The 14,694-nt window shown below is 38.0% G+C and overlaps 1 protein-coding gene across 2 annotated transcripts in view; it reads right to left on the bottom strand.

The window, feature by feature from the left end:
• The window catches only part of CATSPER3 (cation channel sperm associated 3), a 70,961-nt gene that overhangs the window by 13,894 nt on the left and 42,373 nt on the right, over positions 1-14,694 (bottom strand). For both annotated transcript variants that reach the window (XM_049873686.1, XM_049873687.1), the window contains exon 3: positions 1,930-2,169. In XM_049873686.1, the coding sequence (XP_049729643.1) occupies positions 1,930-2,169 (240 nt within the window). The remainder of the gene's footprint in view (positions 1-1,929; positions 2,170-14,694) is intronic.

Raw genomic sequence — 14,694 nt, 5'->3', positions numbered from 1 at the left:
TAGTTTAGACATGTGGAGTTTGAGAAGCATGAGAGATGTCCAGAAGGCAACTGAGTCTGAAGTCCAAAGAAAGAAGTGTGGGCAGGTGAAGACCCCTGGAAAAACAGAGGAAGAAGGAGAGTCAGGTACAGGAGGAAGATATAGAATGTGTGGCTAATTGCCTCTATGAACAACTGCCTCCTTTGCCATGAGACCAGAAGAACTGGGTGGTGCCTGGCTACCATTACTGAACATTTTGATTAAAGATTCCATAGAAGAATCCTGATTAAAGGCGGCGGGGGTGGGGGGGGGGATGCAGAACAGAATTTCAAATTTTGTGGACTCTAGACTTTCTGGAGCCTGGGAGGGTGGATGAACCCCTGAAACCATTATCCAAAGATAATCTTTAAACCTTAAACAAAAATATCTCCTGAAGTCATCTTAAAGCTAAACAATAGTTTACCTTAACTAGTAAAAAAGGTCTGCCTTGACCATTATGCTCTTTTAAGAACCATCTATATAGGATCAAATCGACAAAAACAACTCGAAAGATTAGATAGGAACCTTAGGGGGCAGTGAATTTATGTTAATGAGGGAGGACCAACTCAGAGAAGGAGGGTGAGACTGGTTGTACAACTCAAAGAATGAATCAATGTCACTAAATTATACATGTAGAAACTGTTGGTGTATGTTCTGCTGCATATATTCTCAACAAAAACAAAATAAATAAAATTCAGAGGGAAAGAAAAAGAAAACCCTGGAAAGTGGAAAAAATTGTCCAGACACAGAGTGTAGGGAATGAGAAGAGAAGAGAACTCATGATATGTCCTGAGAAAATAATATTTAAGGGCCAGGCAGAGGAAAAGATACCTGAGATGTCATGCCCAGGAGGTTGAAGGAAAACCAAGGGAAAGCAGTGACAAGAAGTGCCAAGGGAAATGGCCATGAGATTTGGTGACAAGGATGTTACTAGCAGTCTGGGAGAAGGCAGTTACCCTCGAGTGGAGGGGAAGAGGGCAGAGCAGAGTGTAAATGAAAGATGAGTAAGTGAGGACTGGGAGTCAGACAGCTCTTTCCAGAAGCCTGGCCATGAAGAGATTTGCACCACCCAGGCTCCTTCACAGGTATAGGGGATAGGATTTCAACACATATTTTGGGGAGACAAAATTCAATCCATAACAGGCTCCCAAGGTGTAGGGCCCAGGCCCTAGATAGCAGGTCACCCAGGCCTGGACCAGGAGCAATCTCTCAGCAGGATAGGCTGACACATCCTGACCGGACAAGCAGGTCCCCATCAGCCCCTTCCTGGAAAAGTATGGATAATGGGCACAGAGCCAGGGCAAGCATACTGTGTCCAGTACAACTGCCTGAGGGCATGGTTGGGGGCAAGGGGTCACCTCTGAGGTTTGGCCTGAAACCTTGCGAGTCAGAGAAAGGGTGGGTATTCCATGGCTTTCAGCAACCCAGAAAGACTTCTCAACAGAAGCAGCATTTCCAGAGCAGCCGGAATGAAGTAGTAAGACTATTACCATCAACAGAAGCAACAGATTTTAGCTGCTTGGGGAAAGCAGTGAGTGGCCAAGTCATCAAAAAGCTGGAGACTCCTGGGCATATAGTTCAAAGGGTCATGCACCATAAGAAAATCAGTCACTTAGCAACATGGGAGAGAAGAAAGCACCAAATGGCCTCTGCAGTCAGACACTGACCTTTAAATGCTGGGTGCCCTTGGGCTTCAATTTCTCCATTCTTGGGCTTCTACGGAGCTAATGATTCCTGTCTTACAATTGTTTTAAGATTAAACAAGATAATCAGTAAAGATCAACCTGCCACACAGTAAGACTCAATAACTGGAAGACAGTAAGTAGTAGAACTATTATTTCATCAGGGGCTGGTGGGCAGATGGGCCCTATAGCCTGCACTCCCAGGACCATGGCACCCCCAGGCACTCACTCGGATGCCCCGACTGTAGGTGATAAGCTTGAGGATGCGTAGGGACTGCATGCCATTAGCAATGTTGAGGTAGGGGTAATGTTTGCCCTTGATCTTTCGGAGGGCATAGGGGATTGAGATAATGATGATGATGAGCACATCCAGCAGGTTGTAGCCATCCTTCCAGTAGTTGATGGGGTCCACGTAGACCTTCATGCAGAACTCGGTGCTATAGATGGACACAAAAAGGACCTCCGAGATCTGCAGGGGGGTGAAAGGGTGAGAGGAGTCAGGTCAGGCTGCAGAGCCCTATAGTCCTGCCCCTCTCCCTGCCTGGGCAACCCAATTCAGGATGGGGGATGGGAGGGTGAGTGAAAAGCCCAGGCAAAGTCCCTGGCACACAATGAACACTCAGTATGTTCCCTACGCCATGACCCTAAACCTGAGGCCAGCTTTGACCCCAGGTGCTTAGGAAGGACTGACTGACAAAAGAGTGACTATATAAAACCTAGTACAAGGCACTCACATGTCAGGCAACCTGAATATAAGGTTTCCCAAAAAGAAGATACCAAGAGTTTTCTAGACAACCTGAACATATAAACTTTTAGGAATATAGATGAAATACTTAAACGTCTACTTACATTTAATCTACTAATTGAGTTAATCATATATGCTTAAGATCAGTTAACTAAAGTAATAACATGTCTGAAGAAATCATTTTTTTCACTTTCACACTTTAAGAAATAATTTTCTTCAAATTCTTCTCATGAATCTACAACTCCAATACCTTCGTTTTTACAAGAGCACTTTTTGAGTCATCTAAGTTTTTCCTCATCATCTAAATTTACCTCCACCCAAATTTAATTATAATCTTAACTTCCACACAAATCAATTCATTCATTGACTGAAAAAGCTATAATTGAGCACCTGCGATGTACCAAGCAAGCACAGTTTTGTTGTTGTTAGGTGGCATCTGGTTGGTTCCGACTCATAGCAACTCCATTCACAATAGAACAAAACACTGCCCGGTCCTGCACCATCCTCAAAGTCATTGCTATGTTTGAGCCCACTGTTTCAGCCACTGTGTCAATCCATCTCCTTGACGGTCTTCCTTTTTTTTGCTGACTCCTACTTTACTAAGTACGATGTCCTTCCAGGAACTGGTCCTTCCTGATAACATGTCCAAAGTGTGTGAGATGAAGTCTCGCCATCTTCACTTCTATGGAACATTCTGGCTATACTTCCAAGACAAATTTGTTCATCTGGAAATCCATGGTATGTTCAATATTCTTCAGCAACATCATAATTCAAAGGCATCAATTCTTCTTTGGTCTTCCTTATTCATTGTCTGGCTTTCATGTGCATATGAGGCAATTGAAAATACTATGGCTTGAGTCAGAGACACCTTAGTCCTCAAAGTGACATTTGATTTTTAACATTTTAAAGAGGTCTTTTGCAGCCGATTTGCCCAATGCAATATGTCGTCTGATTTCTTGACTGCAGCTTCCAAGGGTGTTGACTGTGGATCGAAGTAAAATGAAATTCTTTACAACTTCAATCTTTTCTCCATTTATCATGATGTTGCTTATTGGTCCAGTTGTGAGGATTTTTGTTTTCTTTATGTTGAGGTGTAATCCATAGAAAAGGCTATAGGATGGTTTTCATCACGTCCTTTTCACCTTCAGCAAGCAAGATTGTGTCATCTGCATATTGCAGGTTGTTAATGAGTTTTCCTCCAATCCTGATGCTGCATTCTTTTTCAGATAGTCCAGTTTCTTGGATTGTTTCTTCAGCATACAGGTTGAGTAAGCCTGGTGAAAGGATACAATCCTGACGCACACCTTTCCTAACTTTAAACCTTGTTCTGTTCAAGTGAATCCCTCTTGATCTATGTAGAGTTCCTCATGAGTGCAATTAAGTATTCTGGAATTCTCATCCTTTGCAAAGCTATCCATAATTTGTTATGATCCACCCAGTCGAATGCCTTTGCATAGTCAATGAAACAGACGTAAACATCTTTCCAGTATTCTCTGCTTTCAGACAAGATCCATCAGACATCAGCAATGATTTCCCTTGTTCCATGTCCTCTTCTAAATCTAGCTTGAATTTCTGGCAATTCCCTGCCAATTTACTGCTGCAACAGTTTTTTAATTATCTTCAGCATAATTTTACTTGTGTGTGATATTATTGATATTATTCAATAATTTCTGCATTCTGTTGAATCATCTTTCTTTGGAATGGGTACAAATATGGATCTCTTCCAGTCAGTTGGCCAGGTAGCTATCTTCCAAATTTCTTGGCATAGATGAGTGAGCACCTCCAGCACTGCATCTGTTTGTTGAAACATCTCAGTTGGTATTCTGTCAATTCCTAGAGCCTTGTTTTTTGCCAATGCCTTCTAGCAGCTTGGACCTCTTCCTTCAGTACCATTAGTTCTTGATCATATGCTCCTGCCTGAAATAGTTGAACATTGACCAATTTCTTTTTGGTACAGTGACTCTGTGTATTCCTTCCATCTTCTTTTGATGCTTCCTGTGTCATTTAATATTTTCCCTGTAGAATCCTTCAATATTGAAACTCCAGGCTTTAATTTTTAGTTCAGTTCTTTCAGTTTGAGAAATGCCAAGCATGTTCTTCCCTTTTGGTTTTCTATCTCCAGGTCTTTGCACATTTCAATATAATACTTTACTTTGTCTTCTGGAGCCCCCCTTTGATATCTCCATTCAGCTCTTTTACTTCATAATTTCTTCCTTTCGCTTTATCTATTCTACATTCAAGAGCAAGTTTCAGAGTTTCTTCTGACATCTATTTTGATTTTTTTTAATGACCTTTTGCTTTCTTCATGTATGATAGCCTTGATGTCATCCCACAACTTGTCTGGTCTTCAGATAATTAGTGTTCTATGTGTCAAATCTATTCTTGAGATGGTCTCTAAATTCAAGCGGGATATCCACAAGGTCGTACTCTGGCTCTTGTGGACTTGTTTTAATTTTCTTCAACTTCAACTTGAACTTGCATATGAATAACTGATGGACTGTTCCACAGTCAGCCCCTGGTCTTGTTCTGACTGATGATATTGAGATTTTCCAGCATCTCTTTCCACAGATGGAGTCCATTTGATTTCCGTATTCCATCCAGCGAGGTCCATGTGTATAGTCGTTGTTTATGTTGTTGAAAAAGGTATTTGCAATGAATAAGCCATTGGCCTTGCAGAATTCTATTAAGCAATCTCTGGTACTGTTTCTATCACCAAGGCCGTATTTTCCAACTACTGATCCTTCTTTTTGTGTCCAACTCTTACAATCCAATCACCAGTAATTATCAATTCATCTTGATTGCATGTTTGATCAATTTCAGACTGCAGAAGTTGATAAAAATCTTCAATTTCTTCATCTTTTGCATTTATGCAGTGATTGGTGCCTAAATTTGAATAATAGTCATATTACCTGGTCTTCCTTACAGGCATACGGATATTATCCTATTACTGACAGTGTTGTACTTCAGGATATATCTTGAAATGTTCTTTTTGAGAATGAATGTGACACCATTCCTCTTCAATTTGTCATTCCCAGCATAGTAGACTATACGACTCTCTGAATCAAAATGGTCAATACTAGTCCATTTCAGCTCACTAATGCATAGGATATCGATGTTTATGCGTTCCATTTCATTTTTTGACAACTTTCAATTTTCCTTGATTCATACTTCGGACATTCCACATTCTGATTATTTATGGATGTTTGCAGCTGTTTCTCTCATTTTCAGTCATGCCACATCAGCAAATGAAGGTCTCAAAAGCTTTACTCATTAAGATTGACTCTACTTTGAGGACACAGATCTTCCCCAGTCTTATTTTGAGTGCTTTCCAACCCGAGGGGCTCATCTTCTGGCACTGTATCATAAAATGTTCTGCTGCTATCCATAAGGTTTTCACTGATCAATTTTTTCAGAAGTAGATTGCCAGGTCCTTTTTCCTAGTCTGTCTTAGTCTGGAAGCTCCTCTGAAACCTGTCCACCATGGGAGACCCTGGTGGCATAGCTTCCAGCATCACAGCAACACACGAGACACCACAGTTATACAAACTGACAGTTTTAGGCACTAGGAAATATAACAATGAATAAACAGAACATTTCCAATCCCCAGGAAGCTTACAATGAAACAGAAATAAACTTAAATAAATACTCATATAGTATAACATCAGGTAGGAAGTAAAATAAATAAAACAGCAAAATGAGCTTGCAGAACTGGTCAGGTTGGGGAGGGGCAGCTGTTTTAGAAAAGGTGGTTAGTGGAGGCCTTGCTGAGTCACCAATGGAGTCAGAATAAAAACTGGGAGAATGCTTCAAGGAAGTGAGGGAATGGCAAGTTCAAAAGCCCTAAGACGAGGAGGAAGTTGTTCAAGGAACAGCAAAGTCAGCATGGCTGGAGAACAGAGTGAGGACGAGCAGAGCAGGAGATTTAGTCAGGAAGGTAGGCAGGAGCCAGGCTGTGTAGGACCCTGCAGGCCTGGTGAGGACTTTTTCATTTTAATCTCAGCTGTGGAGAACTATTGTGCAAAGGAATGATATGCACTCATTTACATTTTTTTGAGATCTCTGTGGCTGCTTAGCGGGAAAAAAGACTGGGGAAGGGGAGCTACCAAGAATAGCAACTGGGGGAACAGTTAGAGAGGCCACTGTAGCCATCCAGGCAAGAGATGGTTGGACTGGGGGATAGTGGTGGAGAGAAGGGGACCAATTCTGAACATATTTTGTAGGCACTGATGACAGAGCTTGCTGATGGACTAGGATGCATAGGCGAGAGAAACGGCAAGGAAGGCTCCTAACGTTTCAGACAGAGCAAATGGGTAAATGGTGATGCTTTATCTGAGGTGAGTTTGGGGTGGGCTGAAACGGGAATACAGAAGGTTTCTGGAGGGAAATAGAAAGTTTTTTTGATATATCGCCTTTTAAATCTATGTCAGATGCTGTCACAGGAAGTTATATGTCAAGCCACAAGTATCCATTTGGATAACATTAGGTCAGCAGGTGTTTTTATTTGTTCTGTATACTTAGATTTGTGGTTTCCATGTAACCATTTACATGTTTTTTTTAATTAAAAAAAACTATTATGTAATATTTAAAACACACAAAAAGGTATAAAGAATAATATAATGAACAACCATATACCATCCGGCTTAAGAAATAAAATATTACCATTACATGTAGAGCTTTCTGTGGATGCTTAATTGATCAAATCCCCTTCTAACCCACAAAGTTAACCCTATTGTACATTTAGAGTTTGTCATGCTCATGTATTTTATACTTTTACCATATATGTATCCCTAAATATACATGCTATCATTTTCCATTTTTAGACATTATATAAACAGTATATGCTATTTTTAGACATTATACAAACAGTATACACTAATGTAGGTTGGAGTCCTGGTGGCATAGTGGTTAAGAGCTCAACTGCTAACCAAAAGGTTGGCAGCTTAAATCCACCAGCCGCTCCTTGGAAACCCTATGGGGCAGTTCTACTCTGTCCTACAGGGTCACTATGAGTCAACCAACTGGACAGCACCTAACAACAACAACATACACTAATGTGATAATTTAGTAATCTGCTTTTTTCACTTAAAATTATGTTTGCGAGATTCATCCATGTTGATATGTGTAAATCTAGTTCACTGTTTTACTGATATTTAGGAATCTCACTTACGAAAATAGTACAATTTCTTTATTTAGTTACCTGTTGAGTGATGTTTTGCTTGCGCTCAATTTTTTACTATTAAAAGGTGTTTTTACATTTGAACGATTCTTGTATGTTTTATCGTAGACATGCATAAGAGTTTCTCTGTTATGTACCTAGGAGTGGAATCACTGGCTTGTAGGATATGAGCATCTTTAACGTCACTGGATGTTGCCAAATAGGCTATGGTACCAATTTAATAAGGGCAATGTTTCTGTTGCTGTAGGTCCTTGCCCACACCTCTTACTGTCAGATTTCTTAATTTTGTCAGTCTGATGAATATGAAATACTACCTTATTTTTGGCTCTAATTTTCATTTCTCTAATTATTGATGAAGCTGAGCACCTTTTTATATGCTTAAATTGTGAAGTGCCTGTTTCTGTCTTTCACCAAATTTTCTACCGGATTGTTTTATCTTTTTCCTCTTGATTTGGATGACATCTTTTATACATTTTGAGTCCTAATTCTTTGCCTATTATATGTGTTGCAAATATCTTCTCCTGCACTGACTTGTCTTTTCAACTTTTTAATGGTCTTCTGATGAATAAAATTTAAAATTTTAATGGAATCAAATTTACCTTTTTCTTCATGGTTTATATCTATTTTGTATCTTGCTTAAGAAAATTTGCCTCCCTGAGATCATAAAAACATTCTTCTATATTTTCTCCTAAACATTTTAAAATTCCACTTTTCAAGATAGATCTTGAATCCAGCTATGTATGCTGTGAGGTAGGAATCCAATTGCATTTTCTCTATATGGATAACCAATCATCCTACCACAATTTAATGAAGAATCTATCCTTTCACTGCTGATCTGAAGTGTCACCTGACATATATCAGGTTTCCATATAAGCCAGGGTCTGTTTCTGGGCACTCTATTCCTCTCTATTGGTCAGTTTGTCTACCTAGGCATCATCACCCTGCATTAATTACTCTAGCTTTACAGTAAATCTTATTCTCTGGTAAGTAAACTTTCTCCCCTTTTTATTTTTAAAATCCTCTTGCTCATTCTTTGTCTTTATTCTTTTATCTAAATTTTAGAGTCAGCTTTTCAAGACCCATTGGAGTTATACGGATTTTACAGATTGATTCGGGGAAATTGTATCTTTAAGAAACTGAACTTTTCTGTCCGGTATCTTTTCATTTCCTTATGTCTTCGATAACCTTTACACATTTTTATATTTTTCTCTATAAAAATCACACATATCATTAGATTTTCCCATAAATACTTTCTGTTTTCTATCATGGAAACCCTGGTGGTGTAGTGGTTAAGTACTATGGGTGCTAACCAAAAGGTTGGCAGTTCAAATCCACCAGGTGCTCCTTGGAAACTCTATGGGGCGGGTTTTCCCTGTACTATAGGGTCACTATGAGTCGGAACCGACTTGAGGATAATGGAGTGTTTTTGGTATTTCTATCATAAGCACTATCTTTTTGTTGTTAGTATATTAAATATAATACATTTTATATATTTATTATACACTGTCCTTTTTTTGTTTTATCCCCAGGTTACCAACTTTCAGTTTACGGACAACTTGTCCTTGCCCTATAATGTTATGTAAGTTTGCCCTTCCTCCGAAACAACTCAGCCATCCCCACTTGCAACAAATTCTTCATCACAATCACCTTCACTTGCTGCATGTGCAGCTTTTAAATCATTGAAAAGGCTCTGAGCCAAAGCAAAGCTAAGTAAGCACCCTATGCACCTATTTCAACTTACCTCCAAATTTGACTTAAAGACACACTTAGGGATGGATCTCGATTGTAACCCGGGGCCCACCTGTATATCCATTGAACTTGCTGAAATTTATAAATTTTAATAATTTGTTTTTTTCAGATTCTTTTGGGATTTTACGCAGAAATCACATCACCTATGAATAATGAGAGTGTGTTATAACTTTCTCTCTAATCTTAATGCTTTTTATTTCTTTTTCTCATATTGTACATTGGCTAAAATGCTAATAAAAGTCTTATTAATAATAACTGGAATACTGCTTTAAAGGGAATACTGCCAAAGTGTCACCATTGAGTGTGAGTTTTGATACAGGTTTTTGGTAAATAACCTTAATCAGGTTGAAAACAAATCCCTTCTATTCCTAGTTTGCTAAGTTTTTTATCATGAAGGTATTCCTGATAAACTTTTTTTTCTGCAACTCTTGAATTGATCTTATGATTTTTTTACACTTTAATATTTTAAGCTGTTGAATTAAACGTGCAGATTTTTTAACTGTTAAGCCATCCTTGCATTCCTGGAAAAACGCAATTTGGCAATGGTATATTATCTTCTTTGTACATTTTTTATTTGGGTCTCTAATACTCTGTTAAAGCCCTGGTGGTACAGTGGTTAAGAGCTTGGCTGCTGATGACGCCCTGACAGGGAGCACAATAGAGAACCCCTGAGGGACGACTGCCCTGACGGGGAGCACAACAGAGAACCCCTAAGGTAGCGGGAGAGCAATGGGATGCAGACTCCAAATTCTCATAAAAAGACCAGACTTAATGGTCTGACTGAGACTAGAAGGACCCTGGTGGTCATGGCCCCCAGACCTTCTGTTGGCCCAGGACAGGAACCATTCCCGAAGCCAACTCTTCAGACAGGGATTGGACTGGACAATGGGTTGGAGAGGGATGCTGATGAGGAGTGAGTTTCTTGGATCAGGTGAACCCTTGAGATATGTTGGCATCTTCTGCCTGGAGGGGAGATGAGAGGGTAGAGGGGGTTAGAAGCTGGTGAAATGGATACAAAAAGAGAGAGCGGAGGGAGGGAGCAGGCTGTATTATTAGGGGAAGAGTAATTGGGAGTATGTAGCAAGGTGTATATAAGTTTTTATGTGAGAGACTGACAATTTGTAAACTTTCACTTAAAGCACAATAAAAATTATATATATATAAAAAAGAAACAGAAAAAGCTTGGCCGCTAACCAAAATGCAAGCAGCTTGAATTCACCAGCAGCTCCTTGGAAAACCTATGGGGCGGTTCTACTCTGTCCTATAGGGTTGCTATGAGTCAGAATCAACTCGACTGCAACGGGTTTGGTTTTGGTTAATATTTTGTTTGGGATTTTTGCATTCAAGTTGATGGCCTTAGATATAATTTTCCTTTTATATCCTATCTAGGTTTTGCATGAAGTTTATATTAGCGTCACAAAATGAATTGTGTTGGAATGGTGGGACAGGTATGCTGATTTATCTAATCACTAGAAGAGTTTGCTATGTTTGTATTATATCTTCCATGAATGTAAAACCATCTAGTCTAGGTTTGTTCTGAGGGGTAGAACTTTTTAACTAATTCAATGCTTTAGTGGTATAGCATTTAAAAGACATATATGAACATATAAGGATTACTTCAGGCTTTCTCTTTCTTATTGAAATCTAGTTTTATAATTTTTTTAAAGGAAATTGTCTATTTCATATAGATTTTCAAATTTATAGCATAAAAGTATTGGATTTCTGATATCTACTGGGTCTGTAATTATCCCTTCTTAATTCCTAATGTGATTCAGATCTTTTATCTGTTAATCTTGATTGTTTCATGAAGAGAGCTCTTCATAAATTTTATAATTATTTTCTAAGATCTAACTTTTGGCTTTGCTGATACTTTCCATTGAGTCTTCATTTTCTATATCATTTATTTCTGCCCTTATCTTTACTATTTCCTTCTCTCTACTGTTCTTGGTTTTATCCTGTGGTTCTTTTCCAACAGTTCAGCTTATTAATTTTCTGAGATATAATTCATATAACATTCACCGTTTGAAAGTGTAGAATTCAGCCACTTTTAGTATACTCACAAGGTTGTGCAACCATCACCACTAACTCCAAAAAATTTTCATCATCCCAAAAAGAAACAATATAACCATTAGCAGTCACTTCTCATTCTCCCCTCCTCCAAGTCCCTGAAACCACTAATCTACTTTCTGTCTCTATGATTTTCCTATTCTGGGCATTTCACATTAATGTAATCACAGGATTGGTGACTGTTGGTATCTGGCTTCTTTCACTTAGCATGTTCTCAAACTTCATTCATGTTGTAGCATGGATCAATACTTCATTCATTTTTATGGCTAACTAATATTCCATCGTGTGGCTATACCGTATTTTGTTTATCCATTCATCTGTTCATGGACATCTGTGATGTTTGTTTTTTGGCTGTTATGAATAATGCTGCTATAAACATTAATGTACAAGTTTTTATGTAAACATGTTTTCAGTTCTTTTGGGTATATACCTATGAGTGGGATTGCTGGATCATATGGTGAATCTGTGTGTAACTTTTTGAAGAACTACAAACTATTTAGCTCATTAATTTTTAATGTTTAGGCTTTCTTTTTCTCTAATATAAAGATTTAAGGGTAGCAATTTTCCTTTAATATATTAACTACATTTCACAATTTATGATTGTAGTGTTCTTGTTCCCATTCAGATGTATTTTCTAATTTTCATTATAAGCTCTTCTTTAACCTGTGAGTTATTTGGGAATGTTTTGGGTTTTTTTATTTGTTTTTTTAAAGCATGGACACTTTTTACTTATATTTTTATTATTGACTTCTAATTTAATTACACTGTAGGCAGAGAACATAGGGTTAATTTCTGGATTCTCAATTTTGTTCCATTGATCTATATGCCTGTCTTTGTGCCAGAATCACACAGTCCTGATTACCATAGCTTTATAGAAGGTTGTAAAATTGGGCAGTATAAATGTCCTCAAACTTTGTTCCTTTTCAAAGTTGTTTTGGCGATTCTGGGTACTTTGCATTTCCATATACATTTTAGAACCAGCTTATTACATTTCTAAAAAAATAAAACCTGCTGGGATTTTGTCAGGGGATTGAGTTGAACCTATGGATCAATTTGTCATTTTAACTATTTTGAGTCTTCTGGTCTATAAATATGAAATGTTTTTCCGTTTGTTTAGATCATCTTTAATGTCTTTCAATAATGTTCTATAATTTTCAGTATACAAACCTTAAACTTCTTTTGTTAAATTTATTCCTAAGTATTTTATTCTTTTTGGGGATTATTTGAATGAAATTGTTTTCTCAAGTTTTTAGATATTCGTTGTTAGTACACAGAAATACAATTGATTTTTATATATTGCTATTGTTACTTTGCTGAACATATTAGTTCTAGCAGTTTGTGTGTATGTGTATTCTTGGGAATTTTCTAGATATATAGGAATATTGTCATGTACAAATGCAGTTTTACTTACTTATTTGACATGGACGTTTTCCATTTTCTTGTAGTTGTACTGTGTTGAAGAGCGATGAAAGCAGACTTTCTTGTCTTGTTGCTGAACTTTGGGGAGAAGAATTCAGTCTACAACCCTAAGTATGATGTCAGCTGTAAATTTTTCATAGATGTCCTTCATCAGGTAGAGGACATGTGCTTCTATTCCTAGTTTGTTGAGTTTTTCATTGCATGTTGGATTTTTTTTTTTCTTTTATTGTGCTTTAGGTGCAAGTTTACGAATCAAATCAGTCTCTCATACAAAAACTTATACACAACTTGCTATGTACTCCTAGCTGCTCCCCTCCTAATGAGACAGCACAGTCTTCCTCTCCACCCTGTCTTCCCCATGTCCATTTAACCAGCTCCCATCCCCCTCTTCCTTCTCATCTCGCCACTAGACAGGACTTGTCCACGTAGTCTCAAGTATCTACTTGAGCCGAGAAGCTCACTCCTCACCAGTATCATTGTCTGTCTTATAGTCCAGTCCAATCCCTGTCCGTAGAGTTGGCTTCGGGAATAGTTCCAATCTTGGGCTAACAAAGGGTCTGGGTACCATGACCATTAGGGTCCCTCCAGACTTAGTCAGACCATTAAGCCTGGTCTTTTTATGAGAATTTAAGATCTGCATCCCACTCTTCTCCCGCTCCATCAGGATGAGTGTTGGGTTTTATCAAATGCTTTTTTTTTTTTTTTGAATCTTTTGAGATAATCATATGACTTTTACCTTTTATGGTTTATCATGTTAATAATATTTGAGGATGTTAAAACAACCTTCATTCCTTGGATACATCTTATTTGGCCACAGTGCATAATCATTTTGATACATTGCTGAATTAAGTTTGCTAATATTTTGTTAAGAATGTTTGCATCTACATTCATGAGGGATACCAGCATACCTCATAATTTTTGGTGAAAAGTGGACATTTTATGTAGCAATTCTGGACTCTGAATATTTTTCCCTTGAGGGTTGTTGCTTCTGTTTTTTGTTGTTGTTTTTGTTTGTTTCTGTATGTAGTAACTTGCCTGGACTTACTTTGTAGAATCTGTCTCCACCATGCTGTTTCCCCACTGGTGTCTCTGCTCGGCTTTTTTTTTTTTTTTTTTTTGGTATTGTATTTTATTTTTTAACAGCGCTATTGAGATACGGTTTATATATTGCACAATTTACTCATTGAAAGTGTACAATTCATTGACTTTTAGTACATTCACAGAGTTGTGCAACTGTCATTACATTCAATATTAGAATACTTTTATCACCCAAGAAAGAAACCCCGCACCCCTTTGGCTAATACTTTTTCATGCTAGGTTGTTGTTAGTTGCGGTCCTGTTGATTCCGACTCATGGTAACTCCATGTGTACGGAGTAGAGCTGCTCCATAGGGTGTTCAAAGCTGTGACCATTTGGAAGCAGATCACAAGGCCTGTTTTCCCAGGTGCCTCTGGGTGGGTTCGAACTGCCAGCCTTTCGGCTAGTAGTTTGTGCTGCCCAGCTGCCTGGGCTCAGAGATGAAATAACTTTTCCAAAGTAAGTAACTGGCAGAGCAAATTTGTGAATTAAAGCTCATTGCTGTCCAATAAAATATAATGCAAGCCATGTATAATATTTAAATTTTACTAGTAATATGAAAAAATAAAGAATAGGTTAAATTAATATTAATAATATATTTTACTCAATCTAGTACATCTACAATATTATCATTTTAATATATAATTTATATCAAAATAAGTGGGATATATTTTGCATTCTTTTTTCCCCTTTGCCAAGTCTTCAGAATCCAGTGTACATATATAATTCTTTTTAAATAATTTTTATTGTGCTTTAAGTGA

This window comes from Elephas maximus, chromosome 2 (genome assembly GCF_024166365.1).
Source record: "Elephas maximus indicus isolate mEleMax1 chromosome 2, mEleMax1 primary haplotype, whole genome shotgun sequence".
In the NCBI taxonomy this organism is placed as follows: domain Eukaryota; kingdom Metazoa; phylum Chordata; class Mammalia; order Proboscidea; family Elephantidae; genus Elephas; species Elephas maximus.
This window is presented reverse-complemented; position numbering and strand designations above follow the sequence as displayed.